This window comes from Cyprinus carpio, chromosome B4 (assembly GCF_018340385.1).
Source record: "Cyprinus carpio isolate SPL01 chromosome B4, ASM1834038v1, whole genome shotgun sequence".
NCBI lineage: Eukaryota > Metazoa > Chordata > Actinopteri > Cypriniformes > Cyprinidae > Cyprinus > Cyprinus carpio.
Window position 1 is genome coordinate 12,247,775 of NC_056600.1, and position 16,093 is coordinate 12,263,867.

At 36.4% G+C, this 16,093-nt stretch overlaps 2 protein-coding genes across 7 annotated transcripts in view; one reads left to right on the forward strand and one right to left on the reverse strand.

The window, feature by feature from the left end:
• chchd3a (coiled-coil-helix-coiled-coil-helix domain containing 3a) overlaps nt 1–13,453 on the reverse strand; it is a 63,126-nt gene extending 49,673 nt beyond the window's left edge. For 2 of the 6 annotated variants that reach the window (XM_042722805.1, XM_042722802.1), the window contains exons 1-4: nt 13,226–13,452; nt 11,452–11,752; nt 11,122–11,247; nt 4,535–4,628 (exon numbers count right to left, since the gene is read on the reverse strand). In XM_042722805.1, the coding sequence (XP_042578739.1) occupies nt 4,535–4,628; nt 11,122–11,247; nt 11,452–11,752; nt 13,226–13,306 (602 nt within the window). In that variant the 5' untranslated portion in view covers nt 13,307–13,452. Of the gene's footprint in view, nt 1–4,534; nt 4,629–11,121; nt 11,248–11,451; nt 11,753–13,225 lie in introns of all 6 variants that reach the window. The other 4 variants (XM_042722808.1, XM_042722807.1, XM_042722804.1 and 1 more) reach the window with 3 other exon arrangements.
• Nucleotides 13,454–15,471: 2,018 nt separating this feature from the next.
• The window catches only part of LOC109078958 (exocyst complex component 4-like), a 114,389-nt gene continuing 113,767 nt past the window's right edge, over nt 15,472–16,093 (forward strand). The window contains exon 1 of the mRNA XM_042722782.1: nt 15,472–15,612. Coding sequence (XP_042578716.1) covers nt 15,533–15,612 — 80 coding nt within the window. The 5' untranslated portion in view covers nt 15,472–15,532. The remainder of the gene's footprint in view (nt 15,613–16,093) is intronic.

Consider the following 16,093-nt stretch of genomic DNA (forward strand, 5'->3'; position numbering starts at 1 on the left):
TACAGAGACTGGCCTTGGTACGTAAGGGACCAGTATAATTTACCATTTTTTAAAGCCGCACACCTCTGTACACCTGCAGAAGCTGATCTCACTTCCCCTCCACTATCCCACCATCTGTGGGCTCTCTCCTGCAATTTAATTCACCGCTTATTCCAGACAAAACGAATTTTGACACGCCTGTACAAAAGTTATAGAATGTTTCCCTCTGCGATAGCATTTAAAGGAGCCATGCATTATTAATGAGGCAAAATAATGTGCAAGAATGCAGTGTTTGAATATTTCATGAGGCTCCTGCGCCCCCTCCCTGGCTGCTGGTCGTGTGGCTGTTCCTTTATGGTTCTCACTTGGGATGGGGGGGGGCTGTTCCCCTAGGAAAAGACTAAGAGACTGATGCTGTAATTGTCAAATAATGAATAAACGCAAAGCTGTGCGCCTGTAGCTTTAATTACATAATTTGTCTTGGCCAGTAGTGGAGCTTCTGCTGCGGATTCTGATGGATTCAGTGCAGGAACTTTTTGCAAAATTACAATTTTTGTTAGATCACTCTCAACAGATATGAAAAGCTCCTCCTCATTTTGAAGTTGGAGGAGAAAAGCGAGGAATAAATAAAGCAAAGGGTGATTAAGTCACACAGTGACATGGATGAAATGAAAACAAACACACAAGCACCCAGCATGCCTCTGGGGAAAGGGAACATACGCCTGTATTTCAGCTGTGAAATGATAGTGTGCAGAAGCTGCAGGCTGGATTGTGACAATGAGCGATTTTAACATGTGGGCCTGTATCCTCCTTCATGCACTAATGCATATATTAATATGCATATATTAAAGGGATAGTTCCGCCAAAAATGAAAATTCTATCATCATGCGCTCAAATTCACGCTAGGACTTTCTTTCTTCTGTGAAACACGAAAAGGCAATTTTTGAAGGATATCTTGGTCAGTCTTTATATAATAACATAAATAAATACATACATACATCCACCCATAAAGCAAGCAAGTAAGAAGTAAAGAGCATAGGCTGTTGTTTGAGGTGAGGTCAGGGGTGGTGAGAATGGGTTCATGTCCTAAGATGCCCCCTTCTCACTGCCTGTGTCCCTGAGGACTGTGTGTAATCCTCAGCGAGTCTCTGTGTGGATGATAACTGAGGTCTTTCTGCTGATGCAGCATTGTGCAGGTCAGCCAAGCCCAGTCTGTGCTTTTGATCTGCAGAACGGTTCTGCTCCAGTGCCTGCCGCAAATCTCTCATTAGAAAGGCCCGCAAAGGAGCTCATACACACACGCCTCTGCAGGAAACAAACACACACACACACACACACACACACACCTTCTGTAGTTTATCCACACACACATAAACAAGCAATTCTGAGTGACTAGTTCATAGTGAATTCATCTAGATTTTATATAGATTTGTTCATTTTAAGTTTAGAAAGGTGGATACAGAAAAAAAAACCTCTCTGAGAAGTTTAATCTACATTCAGCCCCTATAAAGCACTGCTGCTACAGCTATACACACAAACAGACAGACACATTTGGCTGTTGAGTCACAACACCCTGAGTGCTGCATTTTTTAAAGACTAAAACTTCAGAAACAGTTTTACTTTTAAAAAAACTTGAGACACTGCGTTCTTTTACACTCCACTGCGCTCCATCTACAGCAGCAGTCGTTCAGGCAACCCGCCCACTAAAGAATTTTGAAAATATGTAGTTTTCTGATCCTTAACCTCTTATGTTTAGCATATATTCACACTCTCAAACAAAAACAAATGGTCCCACACAACAAAATACATTTTGCATCTTGAAGCACACTTATAACAATACACAACAGATACTGTCTGATGAATGTTCTCTTCCATCATTTATATTTTCAGAACTAAGTTTAAGCAGATGGATACTGAGGGGTGTAAGCATGTGTATAAGGCATGTGTATAACATCTTGTAAGGCCAGCACTGTGGTAGTGCAAGATTAATGGTGGGCATTACTGACCTACCTCATCCAAAGCCAAACAGACACACATTTTCATACACAATTCCTGCAGCTCAGGAATTCTGTTCCTTTAAATGGTATTTGAGCATCACATGCTGATTAAGCTCTGAGAGTAACTGTGGAAATACAGCCCACCTGTCATGTAAAAAAAAATAAAAAAATAAATAAAAAAATTAAAAAAAAAAAAAAAAGAAACAAAGTACTGAATACCAAGACCTTCACAGAAAATGCTATTAAATGAAAAAAGAACATTTTAAATAAAAGTGTAAATGAATAATAAATTAAGTAAAACAATAAACAATTAAATAAAATAATAAACAAAAAAAATCAAATAAATTTAAACTAAACTAAACAAAAAATACAACAAAGCAAAACACAACACAAAACAATGCAGAGCAAAACAAAGGACAAAACAGCAAAACAAAACATAACAAAAAAGCAAAGAAAACAAAAAACAAAATACAAAAACGAACATATAGGACAGCAGATTAGTTAACTGTTAACTGTTCATGAACTGGGAAAGAGAAAAATGAAACAATGAAGAAAGCATACAAACAATGGTCCACCTGAAGGCAAGGTTGGAGATTGCCGCTACAAGGTCTTCAAACCCAAAGCCAGAGACTAATTTCATTCAATTCAATCCTGCGATCTCATAAGGGCACTTTTAAAACACAACACATTCTAGAGAAGACAGAAAAAGGAATGAAAGAAGAAATGGGAGTTGGAGAAAGCTAAATGGAAGACAACATTAAGGACAATATTGATTCTGTTTTTCCAAGCATGACATCATGGTCAATAAAGCCCCTACTTTCCCTTAATGGCGTTGCCGGGGCAATGGGATGGAGCACTTTGCCTCAGTTGCATCAACAACAATGCTGTAAAACAACACACCCTGCCCTTAAATTTACTTTTATAGCCAACAGAAAATAAACTTCCTGTCAATAGCAATTTCTGCAGGTCAGAGTGTTGGCCTTGTTGAGAATAACAGTATAAGAGGTACCCGGGATGACAAGGACGCAAGACTCAACACTGGCACATCAATCACAAGCTCTAGTTGAATAAAATGGAGTGAGTATTTAAGGAACTTGCACTTTATATTAGTAAAGTGTGTTGGTTCAAACTAAAAGGTTTGGAAAATGATGACCGTACATGATGCCGAGATATTAAAGGCCAAACGAATGTCAAAGTACAGCCACCTACATGCAGACAGAGAACAGGACAAAAATGGAAAGACTAAGCCCTCACCGGTGGAAGCTAATAGATCATCACATATGAAGAAATTAACTCCACCCGCTACCTCACTTTCATGCATGATTAATTGCTTTCACAAAAAAAGGAAGAAATAGGGAAAAAGTGAGTGTGATGTGCTCAGGAAAGGAGGCAAGTGGATCCAGACAAAGCACTGACAGGTCTGTGTCCCAGTTTGACTGTTGATGAGACAAAAATCTCATTAAGGCACACAGCTTCTCTGCGTCTTGTACTGAATTAAACAAGAGTTTAATCTCAACTCATAAACCCAATCTTTCATTTAAGCTTCATTAAAAAAAAAAGAACCCAAATCTATACCTACAAATCCAAGAAATCAAACTTCATGTCTGACAAAAGATCTAAATGGCAGCCATTTATATAATCCAAAACCTGAAGATGAGCCATATTTAAATATTAAATAATCAATATGTGAACACCTGGACATTGATTGAATTCTATACTCAAAAATGAATTGAAAAAAGTGGCCATTTTCAAATAATTTTCCCAAACACTCATCTTAACTGTTCGCACCATGGCCAGAGAGTTTTCTGACTACTTAAAGGTATAGTTCATAATGATAGTTGTCAGTAATTACTCACCCTCATGTCGTTCCAAACCTGTAAGACCTTTGTTCATCTTCAGAACACAAATTAAGATGTTTTTGACAAAATCCAAGAGCTTTCTGACCCTGCATATACAGCAACGCATCTACCACGTTCAAGGCCCAGAAACGTAGTAAGGACATCGGTAAAATAGTCCATGTGACACATACATGTGCATTCTACGGAGCCCCGGACATGACATGCAAGAAAAAATAAATAAATTGTGCGCGCGATTTACTAATTCATTCCCTCGATGTACTAAAACGTGCTCACGATTAATATTTTGTTTCCTTTTGGTCCATCGATTTGCTAAATCGTGCGCACAATTTACTAATTCGTTCTCTCGATTTATAAATCGTGTGTACGAATTAGCAATTCGAGGAAACGAATCAGTAAATCGTGCACACAATTTATAAACTGAGGGAACGAAATAGTAAATAGTACACACGATTTAGCCTACTATTTTTTTCCTGCATGCATTCCTCTGCTTGCAAACAAGATGCAGCGCATCACGGTTCTACATCAGAACGCCAGCTCCTGTGTCAGCAGCATCACACACATGCATAGGCTAATTCTCTAAACAGAGACGTTTGATCTCTAAGGACACCAATTACAGACAGGAAGAACTGATCTGAGCTGTTTGGTTACTTTTGGTATAATGTATGTAAGAACAGTATAAGTGTATGCATGGATAGTCACCGTTGGTTGAGCTCCTCCCGTGCCTTTCTCCTCTCTTCCTCTAGGCTTTTCTGCAGCTCTTCAGCGATCTTTCTTTGCAGTTCAGACTCATGCACTAAACAAAAGACAAAAACATGCACATTAGATGTTGAGCTACTACTTATACACCAGATGGTTATTCCAGAGTGTTTGATTTTGTTGTTGCATTTCATAGGAAGTCATAGAAAGGCAATCTCCCGTGGGTTACAAAGTTTAATGTTTAAAGTTTCTTTGAGGTAAGTTTGTACTTGTTTGTAAAGCAGTTTGTACAGTAAGTGAGTATAGTGAAGTAGGATGGTATTTTGAGCCCTCAGGATGTCTCTGCCTTATGAGGCAAAGCGAGAGAAACCGAAATACAGAGGACAGGGGTCCTATACGCCTATGCACTGACAATGACTACTGGATGGCTAATTGTCTGTGAAAGCATTACACAACTCACAACTTATATCAAAAACCAAAAACTCAAAAGTGTCAGTGTGTGTCAAACGATTCATAATTTTCCCTGTTCTTTATCTGGATGGCTAATTGTCCGTGAAAGCACAGCGGAGATATAAAACGGACAAACTCTTAGCTGCCAGTCGAAAAAAACAGCAGTACCTCAGCACTGCAGAGGCCTGGAGCTACTGCATGACAGGAAGTCCAAGTGTTTTGCAGATAGAGACACAGGCTTATAGTTTGTCAAAACAACCAACACTTAGTCTAAAAAAATACAAATAGAAAATAAACAAATAAAGTACTAAAACAATCATTCCTCACAGACATGTTCAAGTGAAATCTTGTCACAAATCCAAGTTGAGTCTTTCATGGCAAGTCTAAAAGGAAATATAAGAGGTTTTACTTAAATCAAAAGATAATTTTATCTTTAAAATCATGTACTTCTGAAATAAATTACGTATTCATTATTCACTAACTTGTTAAGGGCTGGATCATTTCGCTAAATAAATAAATAAAACTAACTTTTGGCAAACTTTCTGTAAACAGCACAGATTTCTCTCCCCAAGGTAAATAAATGAGAACTTTAACTATGGTAATTAAGATTTGTTATGTAACATTGAAAAAAAAAAAAAAAATCTTGGACACTAGTGATGTTCAAAAGTATCTAATCCAGAGTAAACAAAATAAAACAAAACAAAACAAAAAACTTTAAACAAAATACAACACATAATAAAACAGACACTAAAAACAAACAAACAAACAAACAAAAAAGAAGCAAAAAACAAAACCCAAAACTAAAGCAAAAAACAAAACAAAACTAAACTAAAAAAGTCTGTAAAATCTCAAGGCAAATTAATTTAAAGTCAATCCATGCCTCAAATCCTTAGTTCAATAAAATTAAAGTCAATACAAATAAACAGATTTTTGCGACTTACTGTAAAGTGAGACTCAAGTTTTCATCTCTACGTACAGAGGCACGAATAGAGGTTTTAAAACATTGAAAACGTTTTTAATGACTCTTATATGTATTTACACTTAACATATGAAAGGAAGACGCAGTAGCTGCCAGTAGTTTAAAGTGATGTTTTATAAGCAGCCGCCAGAAGGAGCAGTCACTGTGGGTGCCATATGGTTTGGTTGCATAACAATGTTCATTTTAGAAACAATTTGACACTGTAAAGCCGAGCGAGGAAACCTGTTGGGAGAGAAACACTTAAAGTTATCACATACACCAACCTTCTTCAAGACTAATGAGAAATCCTCCTGTTGCCGTGACAATGCTGAAGAGGAAACCAAAATTAATTGCGGACGCTGGCAAGGCATTTATCAAACAGCAGGCTAGAGTAATGGATACAAGCAGAGAGGTGCTGTCTAAACCTCAAACCCACCAGATACCATCAAATTAAAGATATGGTGCGATAACGGACATCCTTCACCAGTACCACAACTAAAATAAGGCAACCTTATTTTTTATATAAGGGTCTCCTTTCCAGCTCTTTGACAGCAGTCCTTCCACAACACAAAGGATCATCAGAGCATACACAACAGATTCACTCACACTGCTTAAAAATTGAATGCAGAAAATGGCAGGGATGGTAATGAAGACAGAGAATTCGTAATGTCGATGAGTAGAGGTCAAGCAATATTAGTTCTCAATAGCTGATAGTACTGATAACTAGAGAGCAGGACTATAGGTATAGGCTGAAATAATGTGGGTCTCATTCAACATCTAAGAGATTTGTGTGTGTTTGTGTGTGTGTGAGATTTATCAGGTAAACAGCATGAAAAGTTTAACCACAAATTTTATCCAAAAATATATTTCTAGTGAACGAAACTCAGTATAATCAGCCAAACTTCTCAGAAGAAGAAAAAAAAAAAAAAAAGTAGTCCTCACACACACTTTTTTTCCTTTTCCATCAGGCTAATGACTTTTTTTCTGTGTCACACATTCATTCACGCTCTAGGTTCCCATAATTCATTAATTTAAACTGGGCTTTAATATTTAAAAAGGACCAAGAAAGGATTTCAGTGGATTCAAAGGATAACCAGCTCATATGTTAAAAAACCATCCGAGAGTCTTCAGGGGGTTTTCGCAGGAGGTCACAGAGAACTCCAGAACGGCATTAACCGTCTGGGTGCCCGTGTCAATCCTGAGTGAGAAGAGTAATGCTTAAAGATGAAAAACTCATCATCTTGAGATATTTCTCTCTCTTTTCCTCCCTCCTTCATTCTCTGCAGATATTTTAAAAAGTAGCTTCTGGGCAGTCGGGACGGAGATAACAGACAGAGACAAATTGCGTGTCTCATAAGACGTTTCATTAATCTCCAGACCTGAGAAGAGGAGGGGAAGGCGGGGCTTATCTAAACCATTACACGTTCCTCACAATCCAACTTAAATGAGTCTCAACATCTTTCCACACACATAAAGAGACTCCCGGGAATATCAAACAAGGTGATCTTTCTTGTCCTCAGCCTACACTTCCGTCTTCTTCACAAATTTCATGGAAGATTCCATGAAACATCATGCAAATGGGGCTAAAAGATCATTTCATTACAGTGCATCACATGTCCCTCTTTTTACTCTCTGAACTTGCTGCCAATCTTCAAGGAGATACTTAATATGTAACGGCAAGAAAAGTGTGTTTATGTATGGCTGAGACAAAGAAGGATTTGTGTGCAGGTAATTAGAGTGTAATGGAAAACGGTGTGTGGGCCCTGCGTATGAATATTCATGGTGCGCTGAGAATGTGTAGGAGGATCAACCTTGACCACCGTCTAATCACCACGCGCAGAGACTCTGCTGTGATTTAGCGACGGACTCGATCATCCACAGCATCTCTTAATACCTCCACTCGTGGGTGCACATAATCAATGTCCCTCATTAAGGTCACAGCCTTTGACCTCAGAAGATGAGCTGAGCCTCTTAAGGCAAGAAGAGCTGTGACGAAGAGACCAAATTTAAGGAGTGAGTCATCGGAAAATGTCACTGCATTTAGTTTAGTTGAGGCTTCAAATTGTAATAATTTCAACAAAAAAAAACAAAAAAATTAAAATAAAGTGAAAAAATTATAGCAATTTTAATTTATTGAGAGTGAATAAATTATAGCAATTTTAATTTTGGGGAGAACTACTTTGCCCAACAAAATGCAGAAACTGCACATTCTGTCTAAAATTAAGAGTTAAGATCAAAAACTCTGCTCCGTTCTGTGACATACAGGTTTTAGTCAGCTATGCTAAAACTGTTATCAAATCCATTGAAATTTTGCAACCAAGTTTTGCTCTCAAATGGCAGTATTTGATTAATATTGTTTTATGCATTCCTTTTGTAAAAGTAAATAACCCTTTAAAAGCAGTTTTCTATCATTCAAATGCTACATGCAACACAAAAAAGAAAAATACATTCAGAAAATAACGCGACAAAATGATATGACAAAAAGTTCATTGTTTAATTGTTCTCAAAGATTGCAAAAACCTGAAAGAACTAAAAATGCTGTTATCTTCGCATTCCTCAATTCCATCAATAAAATGCTTATAATTACAATAATAATAATAACTGCAACAACCATTATTATTATTATAAATTAAAAAAAAGAAAACAAAATAAAACAAATAAAAAGCAATGAATCATCAAAATAAAACAAAAAACTCAATAAAAAAAAAAATAACAATAAATAATTAAATAAATATTTACAATTAATGATGAAAGACTGAAGTTGCTTTAGATCAGAAAATTTGCTAAAAAAAATAAACATTTGTAAACAAATAATATACTGTAAACTATATGTGTGTGTGTTTGTGTGTGTATTTTTCTTTTTTTGTGTGTTGCATGAAGCATTTGAATGACAGAAAGTAGCTGATAAAGGCTTATTTACATATATATGTGTGTATATGTGTACACACACACTAACAAAACATATAAACCTGTACATTAATACATGCACATACACACACAAGGATAAAAAGTTTTAGCAAGCAAAGGGAGTGGGGCTGTTTCTAAAAAAAAAAAAAGTATGACATGCATTCTGGGAGTATTTATGTAATAAAATGATGTATATTTATATAAATTCACAAAAGAGTTTCTGTCATCATTATACCATGGAAGCATGAGCGAGCAAGGAAAAAAAACATACATGTGGGAGAGAGAAACCTTGAGATAGATTGAGATGTAGGGATTTATAGATAGATGGATAAAGAAAAAAAAGTGTGTGTGAGCCTCTATGGTAGAGCTCATTAGGCAGATCTGTGTCTCATTAACGGGGAGCTGTCTCGTTTTGTGCGATGCAGGCGGGTGTATCTTTTTCCCTCTCTGTAAGTAGAGCCAGTTCATAGTGTCAGCTCCAGCCTACAGACTCTGCGCATCTCTGCAGGTAACACCACTATTAAGGGCCGAGAGGGCACACATAGAAATTTTCACACGTATTTGAGCTGACAGTTTTTTAGAGCCACTGTTTCAATACATATTAGATGTGCTTAATTATGTGGAGGTGGAAGCGAGAGAGCTCACGGCTCAGAAAAAGTCAAGACATGGAGGAAACACAATGACCGGCTGCACTCTGAGTCCATTTTAAGAATAGCTAGTGCTAAGATTTGCAGTTTGATAAAAGGACACATTCTGATGTGTTTAAATAACTTTTACCTGCACTAGCCCCAAAACAGGAAACGCATCACACTGCTATAATGACGGGCAACAGGCCTCATCTACACTGCAAACTTGATGGTAACTTCTACTGTTGTGGGCTTCATTTACACATTTTAGTGAAGTCAACAAGACTATAAAGTGTCCAGTTTGTAATTTTATAATATAGAAGGCAGTATTTTTTTGTATTATATTTATATAGTTTTGTTATATATAATATTTTGAATTTAATTATTTTTTAAATATATTTTAATATAATTTTTATTAGTTTTTTTAATATTTTTTTCAGCTTTAATTTATTTTTATTTGAGTTTAAATAATTTTAGTGTTATAAATTAGTTATTTTATTTCATTTGATTGCCAAAGCAACATAGTAACTTTTTTTTTCATTTATGTTTTTTTTTTAATCTATTTTTATATTGTATTTTATTTCAGCTTTATTCCAATTCGGCATTCCTATGGCATCCTAATAAAGCGTCTTTGCTATAATTGTTCAAAACTGCAACTAAACTTCCGACTGAAAGATCTATGAACATAGTCTTACTTTTAATGAGAAGCAAAGCGGTTACAAATGTGATCGGCTCGACACACTTCTGGGAGGAGACGCTGTTCCAGGTACCTTGGAGGCTGAACTGGCTTAAGTGGGGTTCCTAATTACAGCATTGATTCATTAACTCTATTACAAGTTAGAATTAATCGTTTCATTAGCACTCAGGCACAAGCTATGAATCATAATATGGAAGGATCCGGGCCCACTCACTAACATCAAGAGCACTGAACTTTTAGGAAGAAAAATAAAATATTAGCCAATTTGTTAATCTTATTTTTTAAAAATCCATACAGTAGTCTTTCAAATAAATCTCAATTAAACAGGTGTCAGCAGGTGTGAATTTCTGACTGATGTGTGTAGTTTTTGTTTTGTTTTTTTGAAAAAAAAAAAAAATTTAACTATGCATTTAAAAAAAAGAAATTACACTTAAAGGGATAATTCACCCATAAATTATTCAACCTCATGTCTTTCTAAATCCTGTTCATCTTTGAAACGCAAATGATTTTTTTTTCATGAACTGTCCTTTAATAATAACTTAAAGAAGCCATCCCCGCCACATTAAAATTATTAATTATGATTATTTTCTGATCCTGTACAACAATAATTCTTATAATGGTATGGTAATATATTATAAGCCAGAACACTTTACACAGGGAAAATTGCTGTTGCTCCACTCCACCCACGTACTCTGATGTGTTTAAGAGAAGTTTGAATTCCGTAGAATTATCCAGAATGACTTGATGTATAATATTACCCCTTCACAATGGTGTACCAACACATTCAGAGTGCTTACAGGATGCAATTTACCCGAGGAGTACCATTAACGCTCATGACTGACAGGCACTGAAGTGCACCGTGCAATATGTGTGAAATACCTCCACAAGCAGACCACATGAACGCATGTGTGTGTGTGTGTGTCAGCGTTACGTTACAGAACAATCGACTCACCGGCGGCAGGAGGTGCTGGTGAAGAAGCCACGGGTTTTTCTACAGACGGAGGAGGCTGTGGGATAGTTTCAGCAGCGGAAGCGACAGGAGCGACAAGTTCAGCTGGAGGGGAGGGGGTGGTTATTTCTACAGGTGGAGCAGAGATGGGTTCAGAAAGGGTTTTAGTGATAGGATGGGTAGGAATGAGGGGAGAAGGAGGAGGTGTGAAAAGCTCAATAGCAGGAAGGGAGGCAACAGAATCAGCAAGGGGAGGAGAAGTGATGGGTTTAGAAGATGGAGGAGGGGCAATTAGAAGCTCAGCTGTGGCTGCAGGTGGAACAATGGACTCACCTGCAGGGGCTGATACAGCACCCACTGATTCAGCTGCTGCTGTCGCTACAGGAGGAGGTGAGGGGAGAATGACCGGCTCTGCTAGTGGTGGAGGAGGTGCAGTAGTGGTCACTTGCTCAGGGAGTTTGACTCGCTCTGGCAAGGAAGAAGGTGGAAGGGAAGTGACAGGGGCAGGTGGAGGAGATATTGGCACCAGTGCTGGCAGAGGATCAACCACGGGAGGAGAAGCAGGAGGGGCTCTGGTGGGGGGCCGTGGTGGGCCTGAGGGTTCCCTCATGCGGTCGATGACCTTCTCTGAGAGCTGAAGAACAGAAATGGAGAAAACAAATGATATTCTCGTGAGCATAACAAAAAACAATATCCCCTCTTCTTCTTTATTTATATAAAAAATAAAAAAAAAAAAATGATGAGCAATGTAAATTTGAAATAAACATTCTGCTTGGCAGAGACTTAAGTAAAAGTATTTGAGTATTGGGGGCTTTTTTAAGATGCCATGTCAAGTTTACCAAAGAAATATTGTACCCAATCTTATACCCAATCATTCATTCAATCAAAAATAAATAAATAAATAAATAAGACCCATTCAGTTGCTGGATTTCAATCAGTGTGAAATCGTTTTTAAAATAATGTTTGTTTTATTATAGTTATTGTATTTTAAAATATATTTTATTCATAACTTAATAAATTATTTTATTTCAGTTTTAGCAATATTGTATTGCTACAATTTAGAACTGTAATATCTTAAATGTATTTAGTCACACAATTATTGTTTTATGAACAAACATTCTGAATATTTCAGTTTTTTTTATTTTTGTATAAAATTAATTATACAATACACACACACACAATTGTTTAGTAAAATAATTCTAAACTATATTCATATTCAACTATATGCATGTTTTCATAAGCAATCATTGCTGTCACTTCTGAGTATTTCTGTATATTTTCTAACATTTTTGCACACACACACACACACACACACTAAATTATTTAGTAAAATAATTTTAAACTATATTCTTTCTTTTTTTTTATCTTGCACTCACCAAGGCTACATCTACTGTTAAATAAAAAATTTAAATGCATACATATAAAGTTATGACTAAACATAAATAATAATTCATTTGGTGGTGCATACATGCCATGGCATGTTATTACAGGTCATGCTTGAAATGCCATTTTATACAATAACAAGGGATGTCCACCAAAGGGTCTTTTTGCCTGTTAATGGTGACCCCTGTTGTTAGTTTTGAACCAGTTTATGTAAACCCTGAAAACGACCTAACTTCTACAAAACAAAAAGTCTCTAATAACCAAGTGTGAATACGTAGCAAGTTGAAAAATAAACACTCAAAACAAACCATAAGTAAATTAGTAATAGCATCAACTAACATACTGTAAACATCTGTGTGAAGGGTGACGCGGTTTAGCCTGCTGTGTATGATAGTTATGGGCGCGTGAACACTGTGCTGTCATGCTTGGCATTGTGATGCTTGAACTGTAACAGGTGTCTGCTAAAACTAATTCCTCTTAGGTATGATGCTTATGAAATGCATAACCTTGTACTGCAGCTAAACTTGGTTGTCCAGGTCAGCTGAAGTAAGTGTCCAGTCAGGGACAGAATGTTTATCCAGTTAGGCAAGTTAAGACTATTAGAGGCCTTCATCACGATCCTGCGCATGCATTCAAATCACAGCAGAGGTGAATTAAAGCCACGCGTCAGTATGCGTGATGTGCACTTGACAGCTGGAGGAGAACAGACATGTGTGTCACTCACCCTTATGCCCTTCACTATCGTTATGTTCTCATTCTCATCCGACTCAAAAGACACGCGTCGCGTGCTGTTGTTGGCTCCCATTCCTGGTGAAACAAGCCCGCTATTGTTTAGCGAACTAGTTTATGTAAATTTGATCAGTAGTTATGAACTCCAAAGAGCTGACAGCACCAGGGCCGCACGCTCCCGTTCAGAAACAGAAACACACAGCGCTTCCGCCTTTAGCCCCTCCCATTTGGCACAGGCGAAGAAAGACGATTCTCATTGGTTGAGCGCAGGTGCTTAGTGTCTCTATTGGACAACATAAATGGAAGAAATATCTTCTATTAGAAGATTCTACTAGAAGAAAATAGTGTATTTCAAAGAATGTTAATTTATTAGTGTTAAAAGTACAACATACAAAAATAATGTCTATTTCAGAGGAGAATAATTTTATCGAATTTTCTGCTATTTTTCAACAGGTCTCTGCTCTTATTAGGCCGAATCTCTTATTAGGCTGAATCTAAGAGAATATTCTACTTGAATATTCTCCTTTTTAATATTTTACAATTTTAGTAAAGAAAAACAGAAAGAAAACACCCCTCTTTAAAAGAAAAAAACAACTTTACAAAAATATTTACACAAACATATAGAAGCAAATGCCAACATAAATTAAACTTCAGATGGAAGTAATCCAAAAGAGGATTTAATCAACATATATTGAATTGAAATATCTATCTATCTATCTATATAAATAGATAGATAGATAGATAGATAGATAGATAGATAGATAGATAGATAGATAGATAGATAGATACTATAGAAAGAAAAGATGTATAATAATTACTATATATATATGACTATATGAATAAATATATATAAATATACTATTATATATATATATTATATCTACATACACACACACACATATAAAACCAAATAACAAAACAAAAAACACAAATTATAACCTAAATTTAACTTAAAGTAATTAAGAGAGTTTTAAGGTTTTTCAAAATCATTTTTAAATGCCAAAAAACTTTAAGAACTTATTTATGTAAATAAAATGGACCTATAATCTAAATATTACTGTACAGAAATCCAATCACTTTCATTTGCATAAAAGCACCCAATGCGATAGTCAAAAACACATATGTTACCATTTATACATTCTGTCTTAGAAGCGCTAAACAGTATTATAACTGTAGAAAAGATGTTCTCTGAAGTCCTCATGTCAAATTGGAGCTGTGGGCATTTAGAGATGTGGGTCTGCTGTCCTTTAGTGGGTGGCTGTCTTTGTCTGCATGCCCTCAGGTGTCATCATGACAACCTTTTATCCTGGTGATGAGAAATAACCTCAGTCCTGTGTCATCAGCGAAGGACAGTAGATTGCTCAGACATGATGGGCCTTAGAGGAAGCTGATAAGAACTTCTGGATCTGACTATAGACTCAGAGGAGCTAAAAGAAAAATAACCTCAGAGTCTCCATGATTGTTTCCTTTTTTGAAGGGGCACAAAATTGGCCACTGTGCTATCTCTGCTGTCCACAGACACATCAGTCAAAGAGGAGACTGCCAGATCGACCCTTTTCCACACAATCAATGCCCTTTCCTCCGTGGTTTGTTACAGCAGAGATGGTCAGGAGATAGAGGGGAGCAGGTCCAGAGCAATACATCCTAGAAACAGAAAGCAATTAACAACCTACACCTTTCGCTCCGTCTTTCTCCCTCCCTGTATGTCTGGTGTGTAAAAGAATTTTTCACATCCCTCTGAATCTGATATTTTGATTGAACCAGTTCACTAAACTGATTTATTAAAAGATCTAAATGATTTTTAGTATTGTCAAATATATAAAATTATATATAATGAATTAAAATATAATAATGAGCATAATTATGGCTGCTTAAAATGAAATGGGAGAAATGGGACAGCTTGTTATTAAAAAAGTGATAACAGTGTTTATATATTTTATTGCAGCAAAGCACAAAACATCTACAAGCAAAATGACTAAGAGTCACAGAATATTCTAAGAGGATTACATTTAATTGAACAAAAGAATGAACTAAAGCATATTATCTTATAAGTACTACACAATAATAAAATTGAATAAGTCATATATAGAATTCAAACATATACTAACATCTTTTTTGAAAATAAAAAATTAGGTAAATAAAGGTATATATTTTTAAATAACATTTAATAAATAACAAAAAAAAAAAAAAAAAAAAAAGACTACATTTCCCTACGATCCCTGTACTATCAGCTGATTTTGCAGAAGGCGGCTTCTCATTGGCTGAAGTCCGTCACGAGGTGTTTGGGTGCAGTAACGGAAAGATGGCAGCAGACACAGGCAGATACAGGACCGCTGTCTCCAAAAGCAAAGACCCTTCCGGTTTACTTATATCTGTGATAAGGTGAGCACGATATTTGTACAATATCTGTGTCGGCCAGCTTGCCTTCGCCTGCGTTAAATCTTTGCACCCGGATTTTCTCAGGAAAAGGACCAGAATAGAGAACAGCTTAGCATGTTTGCTAACGATACATCCTGTTATTCTTTCATATTTTGTTATTATACACGTATGAGTCGTGCAACAACTACATCTTAAGAACCTTTACGTTGCATCAGCTGAAGTTTATAGTATTCTGTGAGGTCTTCTGAATGACACGTAAGTTAGTTTGCAGGCATACAAAACGTGTTTAAACGGAAAGTGCTAATGTTTTGACAGGACTGAGTTTCAAAACAGAGGGAACTGTTAACTTAAACAACACTGTTTGAACATCATAAACGCAGTCTGATTATTTGTCAACACTTAAACAACACAATCACAACATGCAAGTGCAATAATTTAAAAGTACAACGATAGAGAATCGTATAGAGTGCAGTGGAAAATGTGC